This window comes from Salvia miltiorrhiza, unplaced genomic scaffold, assembly GCF_028751815.1.
Source record: "Salvia miltiorrhiza cultivar Shanhuang (shh) unplaced genomic scaffold, IMPLAD_Smil_shh fragScaff_scaffold_19_1, whole genome shotgun sequence".
In the NCBI taxonomy this organism is placed as follows: Eukaryota; Viridiplantae; Streptophyta; class Magnoliopsida; order Lamiales; family Lamiaceae; genus Salvia; species Salvia miltiorrhiza.
In genome coordinates this window covers 75,813-88,469 of record NW_026651441.1, presented here as the reverse complement: position 1 = coordinate 88,469, position 12,657 = coordinate 75,813, and the positions used below count along the sequence as shown (strand labels likewise).

At 40.1% G+C, this 12,657-nt stretch overlaps 1 protein-coding gene across 1 annotated transcript; it reads left to right on the top strand.

Annotated features, from left to right (window-relative positions):
* The first annotated feature begins 5,680 nt into the window (after positions 1-5,680).
* On the top strand, positions 5,681-7,474 carry LOC131002758 (uncharacterized). The gene is made up of 3 exons (XM_057929225.1): positions 5,681-6,214; positions 6,497-6,880; positions 7,379-7,474. The coding sequence occupies exons 1-3, from the start codon at positions 5,681-5,683 to the stop codon at positions 7,472-7,474; spliced, it is 1,014 nt and encodes a 337-aa protein (XP_057785208.1).
* Positions 7,475-12,657: the final 5,183 nt, after the last annotated feature.

The following is a 12,657-nucleotide window of genomic DNA, read 5'->3' as shown; positions in this document are numbered from 1 at the left end:
ACTCATCTCTGGTGGAAGAGACACCACCTAGGTGTGGTAAACGATGGCAATGGTGAATTTACGATTTTTAAATTTGGAGTGCGATAAATAATTATATGATCATAAATGTAAAAAATATTTAATTGTAAAAATAAATATCTTCAAATATTGTTTAATTTTTAAGCTGAGCTTATATATATTTTTTGAGATTATCTTTTTAATTGGGGTTTCAAAAATCTAAAATAATTTACATATGAGTTAATACTACTATTTTCGTTGGGGGGGGATGCAGCTGCAACCCCATCCCCAAGTTAGATCCGCCACTTTAAACGGTTCGATTCGATTAAAATCGAATCGAAAATTTTGATTACTCGTAATCAAAATCATGCAATTTCAGTAATTGTAACCGCACTCGAATAACGGTTATCGAGTTGGTTAATCGATTAACCTTATTAACTGACTTTCATCCCTTAAAAATATGTATTAATTGAAATTTTGATTACCCGTAACCGAAATCATCCAATTTCAGTAACCGTAATCGCACTCGAACAATGATTATCAAATCGATTAACCATATTAACCAAATTTGAATCCAAAAAATATGTATTAACCGAATTTCATCCCAAAAAAATTATGAATTCTATTGCCAAAAGTTAAATTCTAGGCAATAGGAAAGGTGACCAAGCTCTTATCCATCACACCAACTAATCTTTCGTGTTTAAATATAACACAAAATTACTTTATATAAACTTATAATGCAAACCCCCTCCCCCTCCAAAAAAAACAACTTCGGAAAATTATAGAAAATGAATTAACAAAAAGTAAAAAAACAAACCTGCTGGTACTGTCGATTAATAAGAATATAGTAAAAAATAAATAGAATATAGTAATAGAATAGGTATGTTTTAAAAAAATATTTTTTTTATGTATTTTCAAAATAATCTTTTAGTCAGTGTAATTTTATAATCTAAAAATCGAGCCCATTTTACTGCCTCAAAATCTTTTCATGATGATAAAATTGTAAAATTAATAACATTTTTTTAATCAAATACTAGATTGTGTACGATGTAAAATATATTGTTACATACTTTTTTAGATTTACAAACTCGTGTAATAGTCGCAAAAAGTGTGTAACAATGTATTTTATACCGTTACACACTTTTTTCACAATTGTGCACTTTTCCGAAAACAGTGTGTAATAATCACGATTTTGGAGACAACAACCCCATGGAGATCGAGGCGACGGTGGCGCTAGAGAATCGAGAGAGGGGGGGGGGGGGAAAGAGAGAGAGAGAGGGGGGCGGTGAAGAATCAAAAGAGAGCCCGGAAGTTTGTGGCAACGAGAGAGAAAGAGAGTTGTCGTTGAAGGCGTGATGAAGCGAAGGTCTCATATTTGGGTGGTGGTGGAGGCATAAGTCGTCGACGGTGTGAAAATAGGTGGCGGCAGCGGCGGCAGGATGGTGTAGGAATATAAGGAATCATATTGAATCATATTAGATTCATATTTGTAAAAATAGTTGCATATTCAAATCGATATTAAAATATCTTTTGAACTTTATTTGCTATTTGTATTAGTTCAACACTGATTCGCGAATATTCAAATCGAATCAAATATTTATTTCAATTTTTTACAAGTGTATTTTAAATAATATAAATCAAATATTTGATTTGAAATTTTCTACTTTCGATTCAACTTCCTACTATTTGATTCGAATCGTATATATTCAATTCACAATTTTAAAGGAGAAAAAATCTAAAATATATTTAAAGTAATATGGAGCTTACACACTATACATTTATATAAACAAAACTCAATAAATTAAAGAGAATACATGAGTAAGACAACAACAGTTGACAACATGCAGGCAACCACAAGGCGTGGAGAAATAAGAGTTTTGCTGAAATATAAATTTTATTAAAAAACGAAGAAAACCTAAACCCATGAGAGCACAAGCGCAACTGAGGGTCGGGCCTCAAAAGAGAGCCCATCTAAGAAAGACAAAAACAAAACAGTAAAAGAACTGGCGGCTGATTTACATGCATTTTTCACTCCTTTATCGCGTTATTCTTTAGTGTTTTGGGCGTCTCTTATTGAGTTGTTGAGTTGTCTATGGTTTAAATTGCATATTTTTTGTGGAATAGACTACTCGTCCGTGCTCGTGTTGTTTTTACAGGTTTTGGACTCGAATTGGGATGATTTTGAGGATATAGAGAGAAGTACATGAAGAGACGAGTCCGTAGGCGCAAATGATTTATGCTTAATTGTTCTAATTTTGGGGGTTTACGTATGCATGTTTTAAGTTAAATCTTCTGGAAATTGATGCGTTTTATGGTTTGTTTTATGCTTTGCAGGAGATTTAGGTTTTACAGATGGAAGAGCGTAATTTTGGAGATTTTGGATGAAAATGGCGTTTTTAGGTGCACTCTGGTGTACAGAGCTGAAAAGCCCGCGCCAGAGCTGAAAAGCGCGTGTTCAGAGCTAAAAGCCCGCTGCAGAGCAGAGCAGAGAAGCTTGCCAGAGCAGAGCTGCGAGGATAGCTCTGTAGTAGAGCAGAGCTGACTTGCAGAGTCAGAGCCGAAATCTCCAGAGCTAAACTTCTCGAGCAGAGCTGAAATCTCCAGAGCAGAACAACCGTGTCAGAGCAGAGCTAAATCAGCAGAGCTGAACTTGACAGAGCTGACTTACGCGCCAGAGCTAACTTTACAGAGCAGAGCTAAGGATCGACAGAGTCAACATGTCAGAGCTGACTTTTCAGAGCTCGCTATACCAGAGCTGACTTTTAGCTCTGAACTTTGCAGAGCTAACAATGTAGAGCTGACTTTTAGCTCTGCATTACTCGCCAGAGCTCGCTGATTCCAGACCGTACTTTCAGCTCTGCTTTACCTCTCCAGAGTTCGCTAATGTTGCCAGAGCTACGATTTTCGCTAGAGTGGAGATAATTTACAGAGCACGCTGCCAGCTGGATTACCTTTGAGTTCACAATTCTATTACCTTTAGAGTCCAGCTTTGCAAGGCCGATTTTGATGCTAATTAGGGTTGAAATAAGTCTATAAATAGGGCCATACTTTTCATTATAAAATATCTATCGACACATTCCCCTTGCCCTAATCTTTAGTTACCGCTAGGCAGCCAAAGTTTAGGTTTATTGCTTTCTTAGTTTTAGTTTCGATTTCTGTTTTAGTTAGTTTAGTATAGTTCTTTTAATTCATGTTTTAGATTAGTTCTTCGTTTAGAGTTGTAATTACGTGACAGATTACTTCTCGAGACGGTTTTATGGTATTTCTTTAATCAAGTTTATTTATTTGTTTTTACTTGCTTTCTTTAAATTCTGCAATTTAAATTATGCACTTTAAATTATGCAATTTCGTTTCTGCCTAGTTTGATTAGATTAGAAGCCTTTAATTTACAAGTACTTAAATTCCTAGTTAGTATTTAAATTCCAAGTTCTTTTACTTTAATCGCGTTTAAATCTTGCCTAGGGTTTTATAGTTTAATTCGCCTAGATAATTTTAAGATTAAGTTTTTAGTTAAGTTTAAATTCACGTTAAGTTTACTTTTCCAAGCTTTAGTTTAATAATTCCTAGTTTACTGTTTTTGTGTGACATAATTAATTGCCCTTAAAGATCTTCCTTGAGAGATGACACTGGGTCAACTTACCATCGCTAGGATGTCCTTGTTCTATTGCAAGTCAACTTAGAGGTGTTTCTAGTTGAGTCAGTAAACGTAGGGCAAATCGGACACCGGACGAGGAAGAACGAGCGCCGGGAAGTTCGTGGGTCAGAGCGCACGCGTCAGAGGTCGCGCGGTCCAGGCATGTGGCCGCACGCCACGGCCGCGCCACGGTCGCGAGGTCACGCTGCCCAGCCATGCGGCCGCGCGAGCCGGCTGCGCGAGTCGCCGTATTTCCGCCCAATTTTCAGATTTTTAGAAGTATACGCGATTTTGGGTTATTTTGAGTCCTACTTGACCTAGGGCATATAAATACTCACCAAGAACTCATTCTCCGGACCTTTTCATCACCTTTTATCATATTTTTACATCTTTTGGAGAGCTTTGAAGAGACGGAGAACATCATTGAAGCAAGAACAGAAGAATCTCAACTTTAGTACAGTTTTTATTATTGAATGTTTATTTGTTTATTTGAGATATTGATTTTTAGTCATATGTCTATGTATGGCTAAAAATCCCTTTTTCCCTGGGTTTAGGAAGTAGACATAATTTGAATTTTTGACTGTTTGATTCAATTAATTGAGATTATTATTCCTTTTTATGTTCTTGTTATAATTGTTTGCTTTATTGCTTGATCAACAATTTAGCATAATCATAGGTTTTAATTTGAGATCGGGAGATGATGATTATTACCTGAACTAAGAACATAGAACACATTTATTTTAATTCTAAAGGGAATTGATAATTGTGAGGGCATTAATCCTAGGAACTTTTAGGAGTTACATGTTAGAAGTGTGATCCAAGGATGGTAGCCTTGCATGTAATCAACGGTTTGTATGCCACAGGAGTGGGTATGAACTAGCTTAGAGATTGTCTTAGGAATCATCTTATTAATTGAATTGAACATGTTAGTTAGGAGAATCTGTTGAAACCTTTGCCTTGGGAAATCTTCTCTTATCTGTTACTCCGCATTTTCATAGTTTGATTTATTTTCTTTCTAGTGTTTATTTACTTAATTTATTTTCAGAACCGAAACTCTTAATTTCGTTTGTCTAGATAGAGTAGAATAATTTAGGATAGGAATCGGTTAATTCAGTCTCTGTGGATTTGACCTTGTCACTGCTATACACAATTGCACCCGTACACTTGCGGCGTGTCAAATAAAATAGCGAACAAGTTTTTGGCGCCGTTGCTGGGGACTGATTTTTATCAGTACCATCTGTTAATTGTTTGATACTAATCTGAATTTTTTATTTCTGTTTATTTAAATTCTGTTCTTTGTCTTTCCTGCGGTTCTGATTCTTGTGCTTGGAGTTTTCTAGGTAGTGCATGAACACGCGATCTCGGAATCTACCTCTTGAAGATTTTGATCCAGAGATTGAAGCTACGCTCCACCTTAACAACAGCAAGAAAAGTAAAGCCACACTAAACACAATGGCTGCTACTGCAGAAGAAGTTCGTGCGTTGAGAGAACAGCTGCAGGCGTTGTTGGATGCTCAGAAAAATGCTGGCGAGCAGAAACAGGCCCCAATCAATGAGGCGTTCACTCCGCAATATCATTTTCACGAGCCTCCAAGAGTCAACGCAAACAATTTTGAGCTCAAGACTGGTTTAATCACGATGGTGCAGCAAAACCAGTATGGAAGCAAAGCTGTGGATGATCCCAATGCGCATCTGGCGTAATTCTTGGAGCTGTGCAGTACTGTCAAGATGAACGGAGTCTCTGATGACGTTATACGACTCCGCCTTTTTCCCTTTTAACTCAGGGATAAGGCAAAGTTGTGGTATCAAACTCTGCAGCTCGGAGCCAATCCAACATGGGGGGACATGGCAGATCTTTTCCTACGGAAGTTCCATCCTCCTAAGCTTACATTGAAGTTGAAGATGAATATTCTTCAATTTCAGCAATTTGATGGAGAGACTTTGGCTGAAACATGGGAAAGATACCAGGAGAAGTTGAGGAAATACCCGTCCCATGGCTTTGATGAGGGGACTCTGGTGGTCATGTTTTACAATGCATGTGGAGAGCGTATGAGGATGTTCAGGGATACAGCAGCTGGAGGGTCCCTGGTAAAGAAAGGGAGCTCAAAAGCAATGGAGATCATTGAAAGTATGGCCGTTACAAGTTACCAATGGCCATCCGAGAGAGTGCAGTTGAAGAAGATTGCTGCTGCGTCTAGCTCAGATCCCATGGCATTGATTTCGACTCAGCTGGCAGAGATGAACTCGAGAATTGCAGCGTTAACTTTGGGCAATCCTGAGCCGGCTGTGGAAATCCCAACAAGCGTAGAAGACGCCAACTACATCAATGGCAGAAACTATGGAAACTTTCAACATGGGCAACAAGGTGGATATAATAGTGGACAGCGGTTTCATCATGGAGGGCGTCCACACCCAAATTTGGCTTATGGGAATCTCAACAATGTAATTCAACCTCCACTAAGCTTCTCGGTAACCAATGGAGTGATAAATGAAGAGAAGAAGCCGAATATAGATGAGTTGCTAATGAAGTTCATGTCCAAATCCGACGAGATGATGGAAAAGTTAGAGTCCAATGCCACTACTGTGGGGACTCAAATGAAGATGTTTGAGACCCAATTGGGTCAAATAGCCACCGCCGTCAACAAACTCCAACAGTCGGGTACTTTCATAAACAATGCCAAGGTGAACCCAAAGGAGCAGTGCATGGCCATTGGATTGAAGAGTGAAGCCACCTCTGAAGGCAACCATGGATCTCGTGAGATGGAAAAATGAGAGCTCTCGTGGATAGTCCATGAGGAAAGCCGACGACTTCCACCTCATCTGCGTCTTCCTGGGTGGATGCCGTTTCTCCACCGTCATTATAAGATCGTAGATTTGCCGAGTGGGACTACACAAGAAGGGCCCAAGACGGCAGAGTATGAGAGTGCACCGCCGTCTGAGGAGGTCACTGTTGAGGTTTCTGGCAAAAAGAAGGATGAAAAACAGAAAGCTACTTCGCTAGCAACTGTGACCATACCATTCCCTCAGCGCCATAAGAAAGAGAGGATGAAAGAGCGGCTCTCTAAGTTTTTAGAGATCTTTAAGAAGGTTAACATCAACGTTCCGTTGGTGGAGATGTTACTAGAGATGCCGCAGTATGCCAAATTCCTCAAGGACATAGTCTCGCGAAAGAAGAAGTTGGGGGAGTTTGAGACCATGAGGCTCAATGAAGAATGTAGCGCGATTCTGCAGAGGAAGCTTCCAGCGAAGGTCAAAGATCCGGGCAGTTTCACACTTTCCTGCATTATTGGAGGCCAGCATTTCGGGAGGTCACTTTGCGACTTGGGGGCAAGCATCAATCTCATGCCGTTATCTATTTTCAAGCAGCTTGCAATTGGGGAGTTGAAGCCGACATCTATGAGGCTGCAGATGGCAGACAGGTCGGTCACTTATCCTCGTGGAATTGTGGAGAATGTGCTCGTGAAGGTGGGTGATTTTATTTTCCCTGCCGATTTTGTGGTTTTAGACATTGAGGACGACAACAAAATTTCACTGATTTTGGGGCGCCCATTCCTTGCAACGGGAAGAGCTTTGATTGATGTGGAGAAAGAAGAGCTCACGTTGAGAGTCCATGAGGAAAGCCAAACGTTCTTTATCTATGAACCGTGCCGCATCCACAAGGACGAAGTGCCCAAGAAAGCTAAAGATCCGGGCAACGTAAATGTTGATGTTTTTAATACATTTGATACGAATTCTTTTTCTTGGCAGAACCCAGGTGATCAGAAGTTTTTGGATGGAGACTTGGATGAAAAGCATGGAGCAGGGAGCAGCTGGTCGCAACACTGCTTGTACCAGCCTCCTTGAAGAGTTTGATGTTATGTCGAGCTAACGACGTTAAAAATAGCGCTTATTGGGAGGCAACCCAATTTTTGGTTAGTTCGTTTCTTTTCGTTTGTTAGTTTGTTTTTGTGCACCACAAATCCTTTTCAAACTTATTCTCCTTGGTGGTGAATAAGTTTGGGGGGATATGTCTTCGTGGGTGCACTTTTTGTTTTGGTTGTTTTTGTTCTGTCGTTGAGTTTTCTTAGTCTTGCTTTGGTGGGTCTCTCTGTGATGTTACCTTGATGATGATGTGAGTAGTGTAGAGATTGGTTGGATAACTGGTTCATGATTATTTCTGTTTAAAACTTATGAAATTGCATGCGTTTGTGTTGATATTATTGAGATTGAGCATGAGTGATGAACGATAAGCGTGGTCTCTATGTGTTTGCAATCAATGAAATAAGTTGTGAGGATTTGAGCCTTGACTGTCATTATTTTACAGTCTTATTCTTGAGTGATTGTTCGAGCATGCATGTTTCTCACTAGTACTTGTCTTGGTCTCTCCCTCGAGGTCACATAGTGTGCTAATAACTTTGAGATGATAGAAGGCCATCTTTGCTAGCATATTTATCCGATATTCGTCCGATGACTTTATATGATCCTAGTTCACCCCCTTTGAGCCTTATTTTTTCATATTCTTTGATTTAGCTATGGGTGGGAGCTTGGAGATCATTTGATAGGAGATAATTGGGTTGAGGAGATGAATGATCATGAGTTATGTTTTGTGGTTTTAAATTGAAAATCCTAGTACCCTACAAGTTGTTGAAAAAAAGAAAAAAAAAAAGAATGGTGGAGAAAAGAAAAGAAAATAAAAGAAAAAAAGAGAAAAGAATTGAAAAAAATGGGTAAATAGGATGCTTTAGAGAGACATAATGTCATGAGAAATAATTGTTGAGTTGTGATGGTTCTTGCCTTGAAAAAATTTGGTTTTGTGAGAGGTGGAGGATAGAATTTAGTAAGAATGCTATGAGGTTGGTGATTGAGCTACATTGAGCCGTATCTTTTAGTCACTTGGCCAAATACATCCTACCCTACCAAAGAGCCTACATTACAACCCTCAATAAAGACCTTTTTGATCTTGATTATAGGAGCACACATTAAGTGGTGGAGAGGTGAGACGATTGACAAGCTTAGGGTTTATCATTTAGGTTATCAGTTTTCAGTGTAAGTCAGAATGAGTGCGCAGATAAGGACTGAAATACTGAAGGCAATAAACAACACAAATTTTTTTACGTGGTTCGAAATACTGATTCCTGCCTCCACGGTCAGTAGATCACACTAACAATCTATTAAGCTTGTGCTTTTACGGGTGCACAACAAACCTTATAACTGAAACACTCGTTTCAGTGCCAACACATGTTGGACTTCTCTTCCTTAGCTTACTAGTGCTAAGTAAACCACAAGTTTAGCTTGCGGGTGCTAAACAACCTAGTGTTCAGACAACTGTCTCAAACACACTCTCAAACTCTCTTTTGAAAAGGGTTCGAATTTCCAACTAGGATTACTGAGAACATGATCTCAGTAATCAATTTCTAAGCTTAGGGTAAAGATAGTATTTGCCTAGAAAAGCTAAGAGAATGTTTGTTATCAGTTAAGACTGATAGTTTACAACAATAGAGATTCTCTTCTTCGATTCAAACTTTGTGCAGTGAAAATGCTGGCTCTTGAGTTCGACAGAGTTTCAGCTTGTGCGTTGAATCGGTGAAGAATGAGGTTAATCCTTGAGCTCTATTTATAGGCAGCGTCTTAAGAAAGATCCGTTGGAGAAGGTCAGTTTTCAATTTTCTACTGTTGTAACTCAAATTTGAATTTGGGCTAAGGTCCTCAGTCTTCGTTATCTCCAACAAGAATAAGGTATAGTCATTTGTTTCATGGGAGAGGGTGCTACAGATAAAGCAGCACGTAAAAGGAAACTCCGTATTATGAAGGGCGATTCTACAGATCTGCGTATTAAATGCAGTTGTCCTTGTTGACTTTTCACGTGGCTTCATTTGAAATGAGTGAGACAACCTTAAACTGAGAATTAGTTTGGGACTGAGAATTAGTCCGAAGTTTCGATTTGATACTTTACTTCAGTATCAGTCTTGATTCATCTGACGTGGAACGTATTAGTGTTTTCCTTACACTAATACTTTAGTATACACGTCCTTCAGTATAAGTCAGCAGTCTTGTGTTCCTTAGTCTTCAGTCTTCAGTGCTTCAGTTTTCAGAACTTCAGTCTTCAGTCTAGCTAATAAAATGAACTCTAACACTTGAGTTCAGAAGAACTCTAGTCTAGTGAAGAATAAACTAAGTGTTTTGGCATCATCAAAACGAGGATAGGATATTTCTATTATTTTCCCAACAAGCAACATTGTAAATTCGTAAAGCCCAAGTACACTGCATGGTACTATACCTGTCACTGTTAATATTATTACAATTACTTTTACTTAATAACTAACAGCTTTTGTCTTTATTTTCGACAGAGCTGACTAGTTTATGGTGCTTTCACCTCTGGCGACTTCGATATCTCGAAATGTAATTACTAATCTCTGTTGTGACAACTCTAATTGCATAATCCAATAAAACTTTCTACTTTGGCCTTTGATCATTTTGGCTGCCTTTCTCGCCTCTGCTCTACACTTCATTTTACTTCATCTCACCTCTACTCTAACCAGAGTTGTCATGGTATACCTTGAGCTGACTTTCTTCATATAATTTTACTTATTATATAAATATGTTATTTTAATCGAATATAATTGCAATTAATCGACGAATCAGCGCTGATGCATGGTTTATTATCATCATCATCATCATCATCATCATCATCATCATCATCATCATCATCATCATCATCATCATCATCATCATCATCATCATTATTATTATTAGGGTTAAGTACCAAATTCTCCCTATCGATAGCGTCCCTATTGCGTACAGGACCCTATAGTCAGGGTCAAAGCTGCCCACTACCTAAACGTGGCAAAATCGCACCAAATTCACCCCCGTCACTTAACGGACGTTAACACTGTTAGTTGTTCTTTTTTTTAAACAACCGCCTATCTGATCCGTCTCTCCCTCTCTCAAGCTCTGCCGCCACGGCTCCTTCTCCAGCGAAAAGCCATCTGCCGACCTCCATCTCCGTCGCCTCCTCCACTACCATCGTCACCACCACCACCACGTCTTCCTCCGTCTCCACAAGTTCAGGAACCAAAAGTTCAACACCAAATAGTTTCTACCACCATCCCTCTCTCCCCCACCTTTGCCCTAAATTCCAGCGGCAGGAGCTCCGCCGATGAAGACGGCAGAATCCACAGAAACCTAGATCTGCAGAGAAAGAGCCCATTCCGTATCTTGGCAGCCCATTTTCCCCACTTACGACCGATGCCTCCGAGGGGCAGGTCGATGCCGATGAGAATGAAGGGGTGGCGGACATCATTGTGAGCGCTGAGGGTGCTGAGATTGGTGTCGGAGCCGACGAATTTATAATTCACTTTGATGACACTAGTGGCTCCACCGCCGCTTCCGCAGACTGAATTTAGAGAGAGAAAATTGAGGAGCGGCGGGAGAAGGAGGAGTAGTAGAGAGAGGAAGTGTGGCTCCATTTTTTGTTTATCACCTTTTCCGACAGACAGCCGATGCTGATTGGCTTCGCCGGAGGAAGCCGCAGCGGCGGATTCTGCCGAAGATGGGGAAGTGTCGATGGGTGTGAGGTGGCGAGGCGCCAGATTTGAAAATAAAGGAGAGAGAAAGAGATGAGTGAGTCCCGGGGCGCACCTGATTTTTTTTTAAAGATTTTTTCTAACGGTGTTACTGTCCGTTAAAAAGGCGGGGGGGGGGGGGAATTGGTGCGATTTTGCCACGTTGAGGTAGTGGGCAGCTTTGACCCTGACTATAAGGGGCTATACGCGATAGAGACGCCATCGATAGGGGGAATCTGGTACTTAACCCTTATTATTAAATATTTTTTTCGTCTATTTTACTTTATATCTATTTTTTTTTTTTAGTTTTTAAACATAAATATGTATTTATATATGTATATTTATAATTGAATATTTTTAATACTAAATCGAATATCATGATTTTTGAATCGTATTTGATAACTAATCAAATCAAAAAATTATTTGTATTTGGATTTGTATTCAATTCATAAAATTTTATATTGGAATATTAAAAATTCGAATCACGTACCGAATCAAACTAAAATTATTTCAATCAATGATATCTTTAGAATAGGGTGGGTGGTGGGGGATCTAGAAATGGGAAGGGTGAACCATAGGTTAGTTTTTTCAAGAAAAAGAAATATTTTTAATTATTAAAGGTAATTTGTTTTTAACGTCACTGTGATAAGGTTTTTCATATCAAAATCGAATCCTGAATTGATTGATGCCAACGTTAAAAAAAGGGTTAAGTACCAAATCCCCCCCAACGTTGGGGTCCCTATCACGTATAAGACCCTATAGTCAGGGTAAGCGATGTTTACTACCTCAACGTGGCTAAACCTAAGCAAATCTCCCCCCCCCCCGCGTTTTAACAGCCCCAAACGCCGTTATTTAATTTTTTTATATTTTAATGAAGGTGGGCCCCATTTCACACACTTCACTACCACCAACCATCTCCCCCCATCCCCACCGCCGCCGCCCCCAGACATGTTCTTCCCCAACCTCCGCTGCCGCTTCCCCCGCCACCGCCAGCCATGCCTTTCACCGCCGCTCATCGGACTCTTCACAATTCGAGAGAAAAACAAACCATGAGAACAGATTCACCCAAAGACTCACGTTTCAATAAAATTCGAAAACAACTCAAGATTCAATTTTTTTTTTAATCTGAAATTCCTTTACTTATCTTGGTTTGGGTTGTTGAGAGTCGAAGGGTGGGGAGGGTTCCTTTTCGTTTCTGGGGCTGCATGTCCGACTGGGAGAGGCGGCGGCACAAGGCGGCGGCGACTGGGGCTGGGCGAAGGCGAGGCGGCACAGACGCCGGTGAAGCGGTGCAGGCATTCGAGGAGCAAGGGCAACAGCCTCTCCTTGACTGCTGTTGCCGAGACCGTGAGGAGAAGAGAGAGATCGAGACACCGCCGAACGGGACGGCGCGACCGAAGTTCAGACGCCGCCGATCGCGAAAGAGGACGAAAATGACAGCGGCGGCGGTCCTCCATGGCCGCTCATCGACTGATATGTGCTGGA

Bases quoted from the DNA above. Each gene is read 5' to 3' on its own strand.
- LOC131002758 (XM_057929225.1), top strand. From the start codon at position 5,681: ATGAGGATGTTCAGGGATACAGCAGCTGGAGGGTCCCTGGTAAAGAAA. The intron at 6,215-6,496 runs GTGGGGACTCAA...CGTCATTATAAG, and splicing joins TAGAGTCCAATGCCACTACT to ATCGTAGATTTGCCGAGTGG. The intron at 6,881-7,378 runs GTCAAAGATCCG...TTTTCTTGGCAG, and splicing joins AGAGGAAGCTTCCAGCGAAG to AACCCAGGTGATCAGAAGTT.